At 44.0% G+C, this 13,487-nt stretch overlaps 1 protein-coding gene across 1 annotated transcript; it reads left to right on the top strand.

Moving 5' to 3' along the window:
• Positions 1-2,253: 2,253 nt before the first annotated feature.
• On the top strand, positions 2,254-9,909 carry CNTF (ciliary neurotrophic factor). The gene is made up of 2 exons (XM_077321039.1): positions 2,254-3,341; positions 6,398-9,909. Exons 1-2 carry the CDS (start codon positions 3,225-3,227, stop codon positions 6,878-6,880), a joined length of 600 nt encoding a protein of 199 aa, XP_077177154.1. The 5' UTR covers positions 2,254-3,224; the 3' UTR covers positions 6,881-9,909.
• Positions 9,910-13,487: the final 3,578 nt, after the last annotated feature.

Genomic DNA, 13,487 nt, shown 5'->3' on the forward strand with positions numbered 1-13,487 from the left:
CCCTCAATCCAGTTGTCTCTTGATTGTTTTCTGCAAGCTGGAGAGATGTGCAGCAATTCTGCTCTTAAGACTAGGAAGATGCATAGGGATTGGTACCATTGTTACTCATCATTGCTCACCTCTGCTAAGTGGAGGGGCATTTGAATAGGGTCCAAATTTAGAGTTGTTTGTGGTGAATCTCCACAACTGTTTGTCTCTGAAAATTAGGACGTTGCCAGAGATCCTCTCCTGAGCTGTAATTTCACAAACTGCTGCACATAAAAGATGTGGAGGAGAAATAAGAACTACAATGCAAAGTATCTCTGAATGTTTCTCTGAGCCCCAAGATGAATACAGTGCACAGGCATCTATACTGTTCTAATCTGTTCTCTTAACTTGCTCTCCCGTGTTAAAAAGACTTCTTTTTTATTCCCTGCTTTTTTCTACATGAGAGAATGAACAGAAGGTGGCAAGAGTGATGGAGTTTCAGTGTACACCAATGAGATGTTTCCACCACTTAGCATTCAACCAGGTATGAGGGAAGAATAGTTCCAGCTGCCTCAGAAGCCCTTCTCTCCCTGGATATAGAAGAGCAGGTTTTCTTTTCTCTATCTTAGAGTTTCAAAACAGCTTACAGTCACCTTCCCTTCCCCTCCCTACAACAGGCACCTTGTGAGGTAGGTGGGGCTAAGAGTTCTGAAAGAACTATGATGGGCTCAAGGTCACCTAGCAAGCTTCATGTGGAGAAATGAGAGATCAAACCTGGTTCTCCAGATTAGAGTCCACTGCTTCTTCACCACTGCAGCATGCTGGCTCATTCACATTCCTCCATCTTCCTTTCACTACTATTTGGGAAAACTGAAAAGTCAGCAAGTGGTTTGCTGTTTTGATGTACATCCAGATTTCAAAGGAAACCTAGAAAATCACAGATACTTGGCACATAGGGTTCTCTAATTCAGGACAAACCCCATTGGAATTCAGTTGCTTTCTTCATCTGTATTTATGGTGTAATATGCAGAAATTTGGCCTAAATATGGCCATGATGCAATGCAGCCATATTTAGTGTTCATCTGACCTGCTTCTCTGCTGCAAAACATCTCTTGGACTTGAGCACTTCCTATAGAGAAGCAACAGAGAGGAGCACTTTCCCCACATGCCATTTTTAATCAAGACTTATTCTGCTTCTCAAGAATGGTACTGTTGCAGCCAAGTAAGTAAAATCATATACTAAAATATAATGTGTTATTGAAATGTCCAGAGCATCACATAACATGCTAGCCACATCAGCCAGCACTGAGTCACATCAACTGTTCTTCCTTATCGTAGGGTAAACATGAGTGCTGGTCCCCAATGCCTTTCCTGAATTGGACCATGTGTGCTATGCTTTAAAATGTGATGAGCCTCCTGGACAGAGTTTCAGTGTACTGGGCCACTGCTAGAAGTTTCAGGTACTCCTTGCTGTCTGTTGCATTTCTGTCCAGAATCTGGGGGGGGGGGGAGCAAATTTATGGGATTTCAAGGGAAAATGGAGAGAACATCCTCTGATGTAACTTGTTCACTCTCAAGTGCTTTTTGCACACACACACACACACACACACACCAAAACCCCTGCATTGTTCTTTAAATTCAGGTTCCTTTGGGGAGACTTTTAAAATGTGCTTTAATTTTAATGCTTGGTTTTGCATCCAATCTATATAAATGTTGATCAACAAGCCACTAAATTTCATGAGAGAAAATGAGATTGGGTGTGTTATGTTAGCTTTTCTTTGGTGAGCTACACTGACTCAGTTATCTTTGCTTCATCTGGTGTTAACTGTTCATGTGCTGCATGATGCCATGTCTGGTTTTTAAAAGAATGTAATGTTGTATACCATGTCAGTGTAATTCAGACCCAGGCACGGTTGGGGAGGGGCTGTGGCTCAGTGATAGAGCATCTGCTAGGCCTGCAGAACAGCCCTGGTTCAATCCTCCGCACCCCCAGAGTAGGCAGGAGGTGATGTCGAAGAGCTCTGCCTGAAGTCCTGGTGAGCTGCTACCAGTCTGGACAGACCACACTGACCCTGAGGAAGTGAGAGTCTGATTCAGTCTAAGGCAGTTCTATGTGGTCTTGTGCTAAATTACTAAAATACTAGTGCCAAGTTACTTAAATGCCTTTGTCGTTGTATCTTAAACCCCCTGGAGAATGTGGGGTAAAGTTAAAAATAGATTAAAATCTTCATAGGAAGGCACACCATGCTAATAACCTTGAAGCAGTATATTTATTCAACTTTTATACTGCCCTGCCAGCATGGTTGGCTCAGGGCAGTGTACAACCAGATATAACACAAAAAATAAAACTGAGTAAAATATATTACAATTGATTTCAAAATTAATTGACAACAGCAAATATAACCCCATTTAGATGTGTCCTATAAACTCCTCAGAGCCAGGATATACTTTGGAGCTTCTTGTGATGTTAAATAAAAATGTAAATAATAAGTCATGATGATGATTGGGATCCTGGTCAGAGACTCTTAAACACTACACCAGACTTCAGCATTAACTATTTAGAACTAAACGGAAAAGTGCAAGAGAGGCTAGCCTCCTTCCTTTAAGTTTTCTGAGCAAGGAAACACAATTGGAGTGGACTATGCTCCGCTACAGAATGCTAAGGCCTTGCCAGGAGGATTCATGTTACAAATATTCCCAGAATTTAGTGGTGAGTGACAATGGCACTGTCAATGGCCAGAAAACAATTTGTGGCTCTATCTGGGGCACCTTCTGTACCCTGAGGAGGTAGACCGCAGGCAGGACAAAGGGCTCTTGTGTTCCTTGCGCCAGGGGGCGGCTTCTCCCACCAGAAAGAGCCAGCTGAAGGTAGCCGGAGGGGGAGATGACCGACTGCTTCAAGGTGCCACCGGCCTCCTGCTGTGGTGGCTGTGACAGACCAACGCCACAGCTGTTGTGCCCGCCGGCGGCGTGGGTTGCTAAAGGGCTTTATGCCATGGAATGGACTGGGATTAACAGGTCCCTGACCTGGCCGCCGGCCGACCGGCAGAAAGGCCGCCGAGGAGAAGAATGCAGGGAAGGGGGTGGATCCCAACAGGCGACGGGAGGGGAGGGAAAGGGAGCCCGTGCGGGGCCACCGAGCTGGCCGAGCGCGAGCCGGGGCGAGAGGCGCGGCCAGGTCCTCCGCAGGCGCGCCAGAGGAAGGTGCGAGCGGCGCGCAGCTCTCGCCGTCGCCTGCGGGGCAGCCGGGCCGGGGGATGGCTGCGGGAGGGCGGCCCTCCGGGACCTCCGCCCACCACGCCGACCTCTGCTGCCAGACCATCCTGCTCCTGAGGAAGATGCGCGCCGATGTCGGCAGCCTCCTGGAGTCCTACGTGAGTCGCCTCGGGGGAAAGGGAAGGGACCTGGAGCCCTCTGGCTGAACTTCCCGGCAGGGCAAAGCCGGGACTCTGGCTGCTGGCGGCCTCCGCTTCTGCAGCAGGCTGGGCTGAAGGAGGAACGGGAGCTGCGCGTCTCCCTCCCTAGGCGGCATTTTCTCTCCCTTTCCCTGGCCGGGGCGCTTCAAGCGAGCGCGGCGCATGGGTAGGAGCGGCAGTTCTCCCAGCACAAGTCTCGGGAGTTGTGGCTGGGGCTTCGTGTGGTCCCTTCTGGGCATCTTCAACTCCTACCCGGGAGGAAAACCCAAGGGATAGTTTCTGAGCTGCCGCGGAGGACGGCTCTCCTCCTGTTTTCGACCTGAAATGGGAAGGCGAAACCCGGTGCTTAAGGCCAAGCGTCTGGTGGGCAGACCCTGAAGGGTGCAAGCGGCTCCCCACCACCAATGTTTGACGGCAAGGAAGGGCATCATCATGGAAGTTCCCGAGACAAAATCTCTTTTGTGCCCTTTTTTGCTGAAAGACAAAACCACCCACCTGTGACCCAATCCAACTCACTCCACCTTCCCGCATGAACGAAATCTGCAAACTGCAGCGGGCCGCGTCCCTTGAGAGAGCGGCCCTGCCCTGCCCTACCCGGGGAGTTGCGGACCGAAGCGCTACGGAAAACCACCCGCTAATGTTAGGGGCGGGGAAGGGCTTTGGCCCCTGGAGGAAAGTCATACTTTTTCCGCTGAGGAATACTTTGGGAACTGCGGGTAGCGACTCTTAGGGGCTGGCGGGCTGGGAAGGGGGGGGGGGGGGCTGGATTTGTTTATCTAACCTGGGGAGAATTGCGTGGGGTGGGAGTGGGGCTAATGGGTGCAATCACTGAACACTACCTGCATCCCCGAATAAGAGGACCCCTGATACTAACAATGAGACTGATTCTTTGCTCCATCCTTTATGCAAGAAAGTAAGATTCAAAATTATATGTGGGCAAGAACTAGACCCAGTGGAGATTTGAAACCAAATCTTTGGTCCTGACCACAACACCACACAGTCTGGTTGTTGATCTCTTCCAACACTGAGCTCCCTTGACAGATTGTCTTCTGTTCTCCAGTGCCAGCATCTTGCTGTACTGGATCTCAGAAACACAACAGCTTTAGTGCATCCCCCACTTGTATGACTGTACTTGAGCCAATTCCCATTTAAAGTGATCCTTTTGTTCAAAAGACTGTGAAGTTTTCAGTCAGACTGTATTGCTGTAGCCAAAGAGTCCTGCAGGCTACAATGTTTTTGCTTTTTTAAGCCATTAGATCAAGATTTGTGGAGCAGATCCAAGCCTGGGTGAAAGTAAGAAAATGGATGGAAGTAGTTACTCCATATATGGGTGGTATAGATTCTATGAAAGGAAACTGGACATGGGAATAGTGACAATCTGTTGTGGGGAAAAGAGTATTGATAGATAATCCTTTTCCATGATCTGAATGCCAATTTTTAAAATTATGGCCATTCCTTCATGGAAACTTCCACATGCTGCTGTTTCAGGGGTCCCAAACCTTGCCATGCTTGTAGGTATATTTGGATTTTTAGAACCAAGTAGTGGATGCAACTATAAAATGGTTGCCAAAGAGGGTGTGTGGCTAACCACAACATGGCTGCTGTTGGTGCTGAGGCAAGTCATCAAAATGTTGAGAGATTCCAACTCGTACGTTCTCCTATGATGGACATAGCTCTTTCTGAGTAAGTGCTTTGTGGAGACACAAATGTGGTATCTCTTGGATTCTAAACAGATAAGCAAGTTCTTCTGAAACATGTCTTCCTTCATTGAGGTACAATAAAATCAGAGTCCAGTAGCACCTTTAAGACCAACAAAGATTTATTCAGGGCGTGAGCTTTCGAGTGCAACCACTCTTCGTCAGACTATGATCTTCTTACATGACAGGGAATATATAGCAAAAATCAATTATGTTACATCAGTAGACTGTTTCACAACCAAATACAGCCCATGGTAGTGGGAAATCATCAGAACTGGCTGTTTGCGTTGGAAAAGGAGCAAGTGGATACCAGGAAATATGGTACTGTGTGCCACAGGCATAATGATGACCATCAGCACAAATGTCCTTAACAGGGAGATAGGCAATGAAAGAAAAGTCTCCTAGTAGTTGCTGGACATAGTGAGTAAAGGGAAGTGGGAACTTCCACATTCAGAGGCATTCATCTCTGGAACATTTGAGGAAGGCTTTGGCCTCTGTGCCCTGTGTGTTGGTCCCACTGGGGAGCTGGTTGGCCATTGTGTGAAACAGTATACTGGACTAGATGGATCACTGGTCTGATCCAGCAGGATTGTTATGGTGCCCAGGGTCCTCATGTTGAGCTTCTCTTGCCTGTTCACTCTCAGTTATCATGGCTGAATCAGGTATGGTCCTGCTTCTTTCCTTCAGCCTTGTGTGTGTGTGGGCTGGGCTGAGAGTTGACCTTCCTTCATGCACACTTATTATTTTATTTTGTTAAAAGAAATCCCTCCACAGGTGCTGCTTTGTGGACACATGAACAAAATACACATATTGCAGTCATTTAAAGTCAACTGTGAAGAAGCAGCAGATCTTTAATAGGAGGGTGAGTGTATTCTAGCTCCTGCCTAGATACACTGGCTGTATCAATCAATCCAGGGACTTCCAAGACTACCTTTACCTTCTTTCTGCAAGAGACTGAAATCAACTGCCTTATTGTTACTCAGCTTCAAGGGTTGGCTTTTTTCTGGAGGAATCCATGCAATTGGTGGTGCTGGCAGGCAAGAATAGCTTTCCCCTTCTATATTGTACATGCCCAGCATCTAATTTAAACAGTGTCTAACTATAACACCGTGATACTACCCCAGAGGTCTATAGCACACATGGACATTATATTTGCACTTGTGAATTATGCATATGAAATTAGACCCAGTTTCTTGTTGTAGGGATCAAGTTTTTGTTAACAGAAGGAACAGCTGTCAGTGTAGTGTCTGTAATAGAGGGGGAAATATGCAAAATAATTCTTCTAAAATGTATTCCTTTCCCCCTCCATCCTCTTAGGTAGAGAAACAGGGTTTGGACAAAAATTTCAACCTTGATTCAATGGATGGCGTGCCAACAGCCAGCACTGAGCAATGGAGTGAAGCGTCAGAGGCTGAGCGACTGAGAGACAACCTGAAGGCCTATTGGGCATTTCAGATCTTGTTGAATGAAATCCTGGAAGAGCAGAGGTCTTGCTTGACCCCCAATGATTTACACTTCCATGAATCTATCCAGTCAGTCCTGCTCCAAGTCTCTGCTTTGGCTTACCAACTGGAAGAACTGATGGTGATATTGGAGCACAATGTGCCAGCCAAAGAGTTGGAAGGGACCCAGGATGCTCGTGAAAGAGGCTTGTTTGAGAAGAAAATGAGAGGCATGAAGGTGCTGCAGGAGCTTGCTCAGTGGTCTGTCAGGTCTGTCCGGGATCTGCACCAGCTTTCCAAGCCTCTTCCGTCAGGGGACATCCCACATGCAAGTTGCTGCTTGGCTTTGAAAAAGTGAGGTCTTTCTTTCCTGTTAGATTCTTACTTTCCCAAAGGACTTTCTTGTCCTCAGCTGTGGTGTACTAGAAATGATATGAACAGAATGAGCCCTCTGTGACGGTTGAAGTGAGTAGTGTTATTTATTTTCTTCTACATCATCCTGAAACTTGAGCCCTTGAATGTTTTAACTTTGTATAGATTTCCGCCATCATGATTTTTTCATGTGATTGTTAATTGGCTATTGATTATTAATTGGCTAGCACTCCTTCCAGAGGACCAGTGTCAGTTCCCCTGGAGAAAATGGATGCTTTCGAGGTAGACTCTATGGGATTACAAGGTGCCAAGGTCCCTCCCCTCCAGAGATCCCATCCACAAAATGTCCAGGTATTTCCTAACCCAGAGCAAGCAATCCTACTTGTAGTAGATGCTTGTAGCTAACTTGTCACAGTTTTAAATGGAATGGTGGGGGTCACCCACAAGGATTCAAAGGCAAATAGTCATCTATTTCCAGGCTCTCAACTCATTGCCGTTTGTTGTCTCACATGGATGTTGACATTTTCCTTAGTATAATGTTGTAGTTTTGTAAACTGCATGTAATTAGTAGCATGCAGTTTACATTCAAATAAATTTTCAGTGGAAGAAATGCTTGGCCTCAATAAACCCATTTTATTTATGTGAGCAGGTACTCGCCATTCTGCATCGCCTTTCTGCATTGCTCAGGGTGGGTAACAGCATTAAAGTTGACATACAGGTTTAAAACATTTACAATATAGTTAATATAAGTAATGCCCCTTAGCAAGATTTCTAGTGGGTGGGATTGGCAATGAATGATAGACTGGGTCCTAAACCAGGTACTGCTAATCCTGGATTCAGCCCTATACACTACAGGTCACTCCATTCCCTAGGGAGGAGATTTTGGGGAGGCATAGGGAATGCAGCAATAAAGACAATCTGACCAGATCCTTTCTATGAATCTGCCAAGGACCCTACCTTCTTTGAGAAGTCAATTTTACCATTACCACTTTTATGCTATATAACTTCTCATTCTGAGCTTGGACATGAAGAATTAATACATATTCCTACAAACTTTTATAGAAACAGTTAATGTGCCAAGCCAATTAATGAAAACCATTTCATTCTGAAATATTGAAAAACTGGCAAATAATTTCATGCAGTGATGAAATGTTCAGTTTAGCAGCAACATGTGTCTCTTCGGACAGAGTTCTACATTTGCCTAGACAAAAAGTGTAGTAGCCATGTTGGCTCACGGATATGTAAACCTTTTTATTGGTTTTATGTTGATTCTTCATCTACTGCATCATCTGAAATTAATCCCCAGTTTTTTAAATATAAGGGCTCCAATGCATAGGTAAATCACCTTGGACTGGCAACCCTAACTCAGCAACACACAATGCAGAATTTAACAGGCCTGAGGATGATCTTTCTTGATTGGAGGCTGGGCTTTATGCTGGTTCCCTTGGGCACAGGAGGAAGTAGAGAGATTTTCCTCTGTGACCAAGAGAGATAGGAAAGGGTCAAATGCCTTGCATTCCACCTCACAAATGTTTCTTTGCGGAGAGGACATGTGAATGTTTCACACAAAGAATCATGGTATAGTGGTTAGAGCAGGGGTGGGCAAACCGTGGTCCTCCAGATGTCCATGGACTACAAGTAGTCCATGGACATCTGGAGGGCCACGGTTTGCCCACCCCTGAGTTAGAGTGTTGAATTAGGTTCTGGGGGTTCCACACTCAGGTTTGAATCCTCATTCAGTCATGAAAGCTTGCTGGGTGACTTTGGGCTAGCCACATACTCTGATTATTTTTCTGAATTTGTGATATTTTGGCAAGAACTACTCTGCGGTTGAAAGGAAAGCAACAAGAAAGTGATAAAAGGTGCCTGGAAACAGAATGTGGTTGGGGCTGCTTTATATGCTTACCTGGGAATATAGTCTCAGTGAGGCCACTGAAGAAATTATGTGAGACACAAACTCACCATCTGAACTTTCCCAGTATCAACTGTATGCGATCCTTCAACTAACTCTACCAGAGATTTAGTCAAGGAGCTTCTGCATGCAAAGCAGGTGTTCTCCTGCTGTCCCCTACACTGTGGTCATGAAAGTGCATTTCAGAGTCATGCAAAATTCTGCACAGATGGATAATGACAAATTGTGTGAGGATGAGGAGTGATTATTCTGCAGGTGAAAGTGTGTGTTAAGGAGGAGGTAGTTAGAAGCCCAGGGATGCCAAGTAACTTTGGCCTGAAATCCTATTACCATTATATGCAACACAATTCTAAGCTGAGTTGCATCTTTTTAAACCCATTGACTTAAATGATCTTAGAAGGTGGTAACTGTGCTGAGGATTGTACTGATAGTCTTACTGTAATTTCAGAAATAGACACTTTTCTTTCATGATTGGAAGCAGGGAGAGAGGCTGATAGAGAATGTTTCAAGTTTGTGCAGGGGTCAGAATCAATGTCTGGACCTGGCTTCTGTTTCTTCCCCCTACCCCATCCCCCAAGCTGGAGATTTCCAAATCAATGGCATTTTCAGAGGCCACATGGTTATCAAATTAAAAAATTCAGATCTAGATTTCAATTTGTTCTGCAAAAATCATAATTTGCTCACTCACTTGGTAAAACAGTTTTCTCTTTGAATTTCATAAGGAAAACAAACCTTTTACTTGCCTATATTTGAAGCAATATGCCTAGTGCCCCCTCCAGTTATTTGCTAATACACTTTATTAAAACAATATCTAAAAGATAGCTTGATTGTGCTGTTTATAACTTGAAATGTTTCTTCTAAACTTTTTTTTTTAGAAATGTGTGAAATCAAATGATTGTGGGAGTTCCTTTATTTTTTTATTAAAAAACTGATGGGATAAACTTTACTAACTTTGAGATCCCTAACCTGGAAGAATTATAGCTACATCATAGTTACTGTTTTTCTCTCTGCCTGAAGAATGATTGTGCATTATGAAACAGATTGTACCAAAGTGTGTTATACTGATTCTTATTAAATAAAATTGCTTTATTTTTAACTAAAAACTATGCTTGCTCCATCTGTGCTTGTTAAAACTGTCCGTATTTGAAAATTGTGTTACTGTTTCAGGATAAATCATCTTGCAGGAGTAAGAAAAGAGAAGTGCAGGTCATATTGCTACCAGCAGAGAGCAGTGAGACAAAAAAAAAAAAATCACAAGACAGCCTTTCTTGTCTGAAATTTTAGTCTTCATAAATATGACCATAATGCTCACCATTGTTTCCTGAGCATCTTTGCTCTGGGTCAGGCTTAGCTCAAAATAATTTCACCATTCAAGAACTTATCTCTATTCCCAATTTTCTGGGTATTTTACCTATCAAAATTTCTGAATTATATTACATTCACAAGGTGTGAAAAGAGTACTGTGCTCTTCTCTCCATCGTGTATTATCTTGTCAAAACAACATAATGCTTTTTTTTTTGCTTTTGTTTTCATTCCTTTTCGAAGGCATGGGAAGAGAAAGCTCACGTTATTGATTGTTAATCCTTATAGTTAACCGCAAAAGAGCAAGAGTTTAAGCCCACACAGAAGCAAATGTCTCCTGTTTGATCCCAAGTGGTGGCTTCGAAAGATACTCTAGTCTGCATAGTCAGAAAAACCCTGATTGAAGTCATGATTTCACTTGTTCTGAGGCTGATTCTTAGTGCTGGATGCTAGTGCTGGTGCTGGGTTTAGTGACTTCTCTTTCTCTTCCTCCATTGCTCAATAATTCTGTAAAGTTATTTTAAGGGAATGGAGCAACAGTCACTTGTCTAGCTCAGACGTCCAGCACATTACAAAGTTTCCCCTGGGCATTAGAATCTCTTAAGACCTGTTGCTTTCAATTGAACTTCACTTAGGAATATACTTAGGAATAAATACACTTAGGAATAAAGTTGTTGTTCCAAGTGATGCAACGGACAGGTCCTCAAGGTCACGACAGTGTAGCTAAAAGCAGCCAAGGAATTCTTGCATTGTATGTGGCCAAGAGAAAAAGAGAAAAACAAAATGTGGGAAAGTTCAACCTTATCACTGTTTCCCTCTGTTTTAACACACTATATTGAAGAACAATGTGCCTAGAAATTTCAATCCTCCTTCGTGAGGCATAGATTGATCTGGCAATTTCCCCCTCACGTGCTTTGCCTGCTGGGGCCTTTTTTCCTAACCAAGCATTTCCTTGTAGGGTTGCATGTGACACACATATATACTTTATCTGTTTGCTCATGGAACAAGTTGCCTCAGTAGCACATAATTGTTTACATGCATTTACATGTGCTTTCCTGCTCAACAAGCAGAGCAAGCTGATTTTATTGCAAAGCACAAACTGACAGATTTCATCCTGTAGGGTCTCTACATCCACCCCCTTTTAGCATGCAACCACTGACAGTTCAAATATGTTTTGCTCCAAAGCACCATACAGCCATAAAGAAGAAGAAGAGCTGGTTCTTATATGCCACTTTTCTCTACCTGAAGGAGTCTCAGAGAGGCTTACAGTCGCCTTCCCTTTCCTCTCCTCACAATAGACACCCGGTGAGGTGGGTGAGGCTGAGAGAGCCCTGATATCACTGCTCAGTCAGAACAGCTTTGTCAGTGCTGTGGTGAGCCCAAGGTCACCCAGCTGGCTGCATGTGGGGGAACGCAGAATCAAACCCAGCTTGCCAGATTAGAAGTCCACACTCCTAACCACTACACCAAACTGGCTCTCTAGCATCTACTAGCAAATATAGTCAAATATTTCCGTGGTGGGCTTATGACTCAGATTTACCTTTTTTAATCCATCCTTTTGCTTATCTTTCATGTTGGTGCTCTTAGGTTGAGCCACTTGAATGTAAGAACCAGCAAGGTGTTTTGATTCTGGATCCAAACCCCCTGCTTGGTTGTGATTTTATAGAAGGCTGGTCAAAAAATCACCCTTAGCAGCCCTTGTTGCCTCAAAGGGTCTGGTGTCTCCCTGTTCCCATATTCACATAACAGAACCACATAGGGCATTATCATACCCATGTCTGATTATTCCCTAATTATAAATCCGTGGGTTAATTTTTCATCTGATCTACAAGGAACCTGCAAGTTCATGTAGTTATCAGAACCCAGAGGGCAATCTTGAGGGCTGAAGTTCCTATCAAGGCAACTACTGTGTCAGGTACTCCAGAAATATTCTCCTCATTTAGCTGTCCTTTCAGGTGATGGCTTGGATCCAGAGCAGCATTTCTGGGGATGCAAGAATTTCTACCCACAGCGTGTGACTCTCCTGTCCTCTCCTTGGCCAGCCTGAAATGCCCCCCAAATCTTGTTCCTGGTAGTCAAACTGGATTGCAGGGTGGCATTTGGGATTGCCACAGCAATGGGGAGATAGGAAAATCATGCTGCATAGGCAGAAACCCTTTGAAACCCTGCTCTGGGTCTAAGCCTGTGGAGTTCAAAAGGTGGATAATATTCAGAATTTTTTCTGGATTGGTAATAATGCTGTGACCCAACACTGATGTCAAGCAGGCGATTCCATGTGTACACACCTGATCAATTTTACTAGCTGCCAACATAAGCAAGTATCTTGCCTGAACCCTGACTCTAATAAACAGCAAACTTTGATAACTGCGTTGGTTAATAAATATCTTAACAATGGAGATGAAAGCGTCTGAAGCTTAACAGCTGTGTACAAAAGCTTTTCATGGTCTGAGCAGATGTGACGGTTTCAGTTTGACTGCAAAGTGAGCAAATGCCTGACAGGCATTTTCTGTGAGAGGTTAGATGTTTAAAATAGCACAAGTTCCCCTTTTTCTGCAAGAATTAGCGGTCCTTTGCTTCAAGCCAATGTTTTGAGAAGCAAAAGCAAAACATAATGGATCCTCATGCTTTTTTGTGCTATCAGCTCTATATGCAACACTGCTGAGATACAAAGGGGTTACAGCACTATTCTGTGTCGTTTTCCAAATTGTGAATATTGACCTTCTTTACAGAGCCACTGAAGTAGTTAATACCGATCATGTTTGTCTTCTGAGAAATCCCTGGTTCCAATCTCATGTTAGCTTTGAATGAAGTGGCCTTAAGCAAGTCTACTCATCAGCGCCATCGTTATATACAGGGATTACAGTATGTAGGAATTATGGAAGTACAAAGAAAAAGATTCTGTAGTTTAAACCAGGGTAGCCAACCTTTGGTCCTCCAGATGTCCGTGGACTACAGTTCCCATGAGCCCCTGCCAGCAAATTAAGTTTAAACAACTTAATGTTGGGCATAACTTTTCCATTTAACTCAAGGCTGTGGCTGATAGAAGTTTGGAGGTAATGCAGATGGCATCAGACAGAGGTGCATAACCAGAACACAGATCCCTGCCCCAGATCACATAGAACTGAAATTTAGCCATTGGGGGAAACAAAAAATGCAGGGAACTGAAATATTAGTGATTAAGCAATGATTCAATGGAAACTTAGATTACAAACCAGTTTGTTACTAAACGTGCTTATCTTGGGCTTTGACTCCTGTGGAAGAGTACGAAGAGCTGTTTCATGTATGCGAGAAAAAGCAACTGCAATAAAACCTGAATCAGCACTCTGCTGACTTGCCAGAAGGGTCACATGCTTGCACATTGTTCGTTCAAACACTATGC

The sequence above is a fragment of the Paroedura picta genome, chromosome 2 (assembly GCF_049243985.1).
Source record: "Paroedura picta isolate Pp20150507F chromosome 2, Ppicta_v3.0, whole genome shotgun sequence".
NCBI classification, from domain to species: Eukaryota; Metazoa; Chordata; class Lepidosauria; order Squamata; family Gekkonidae; genus Paroedura; species Paroedura picta.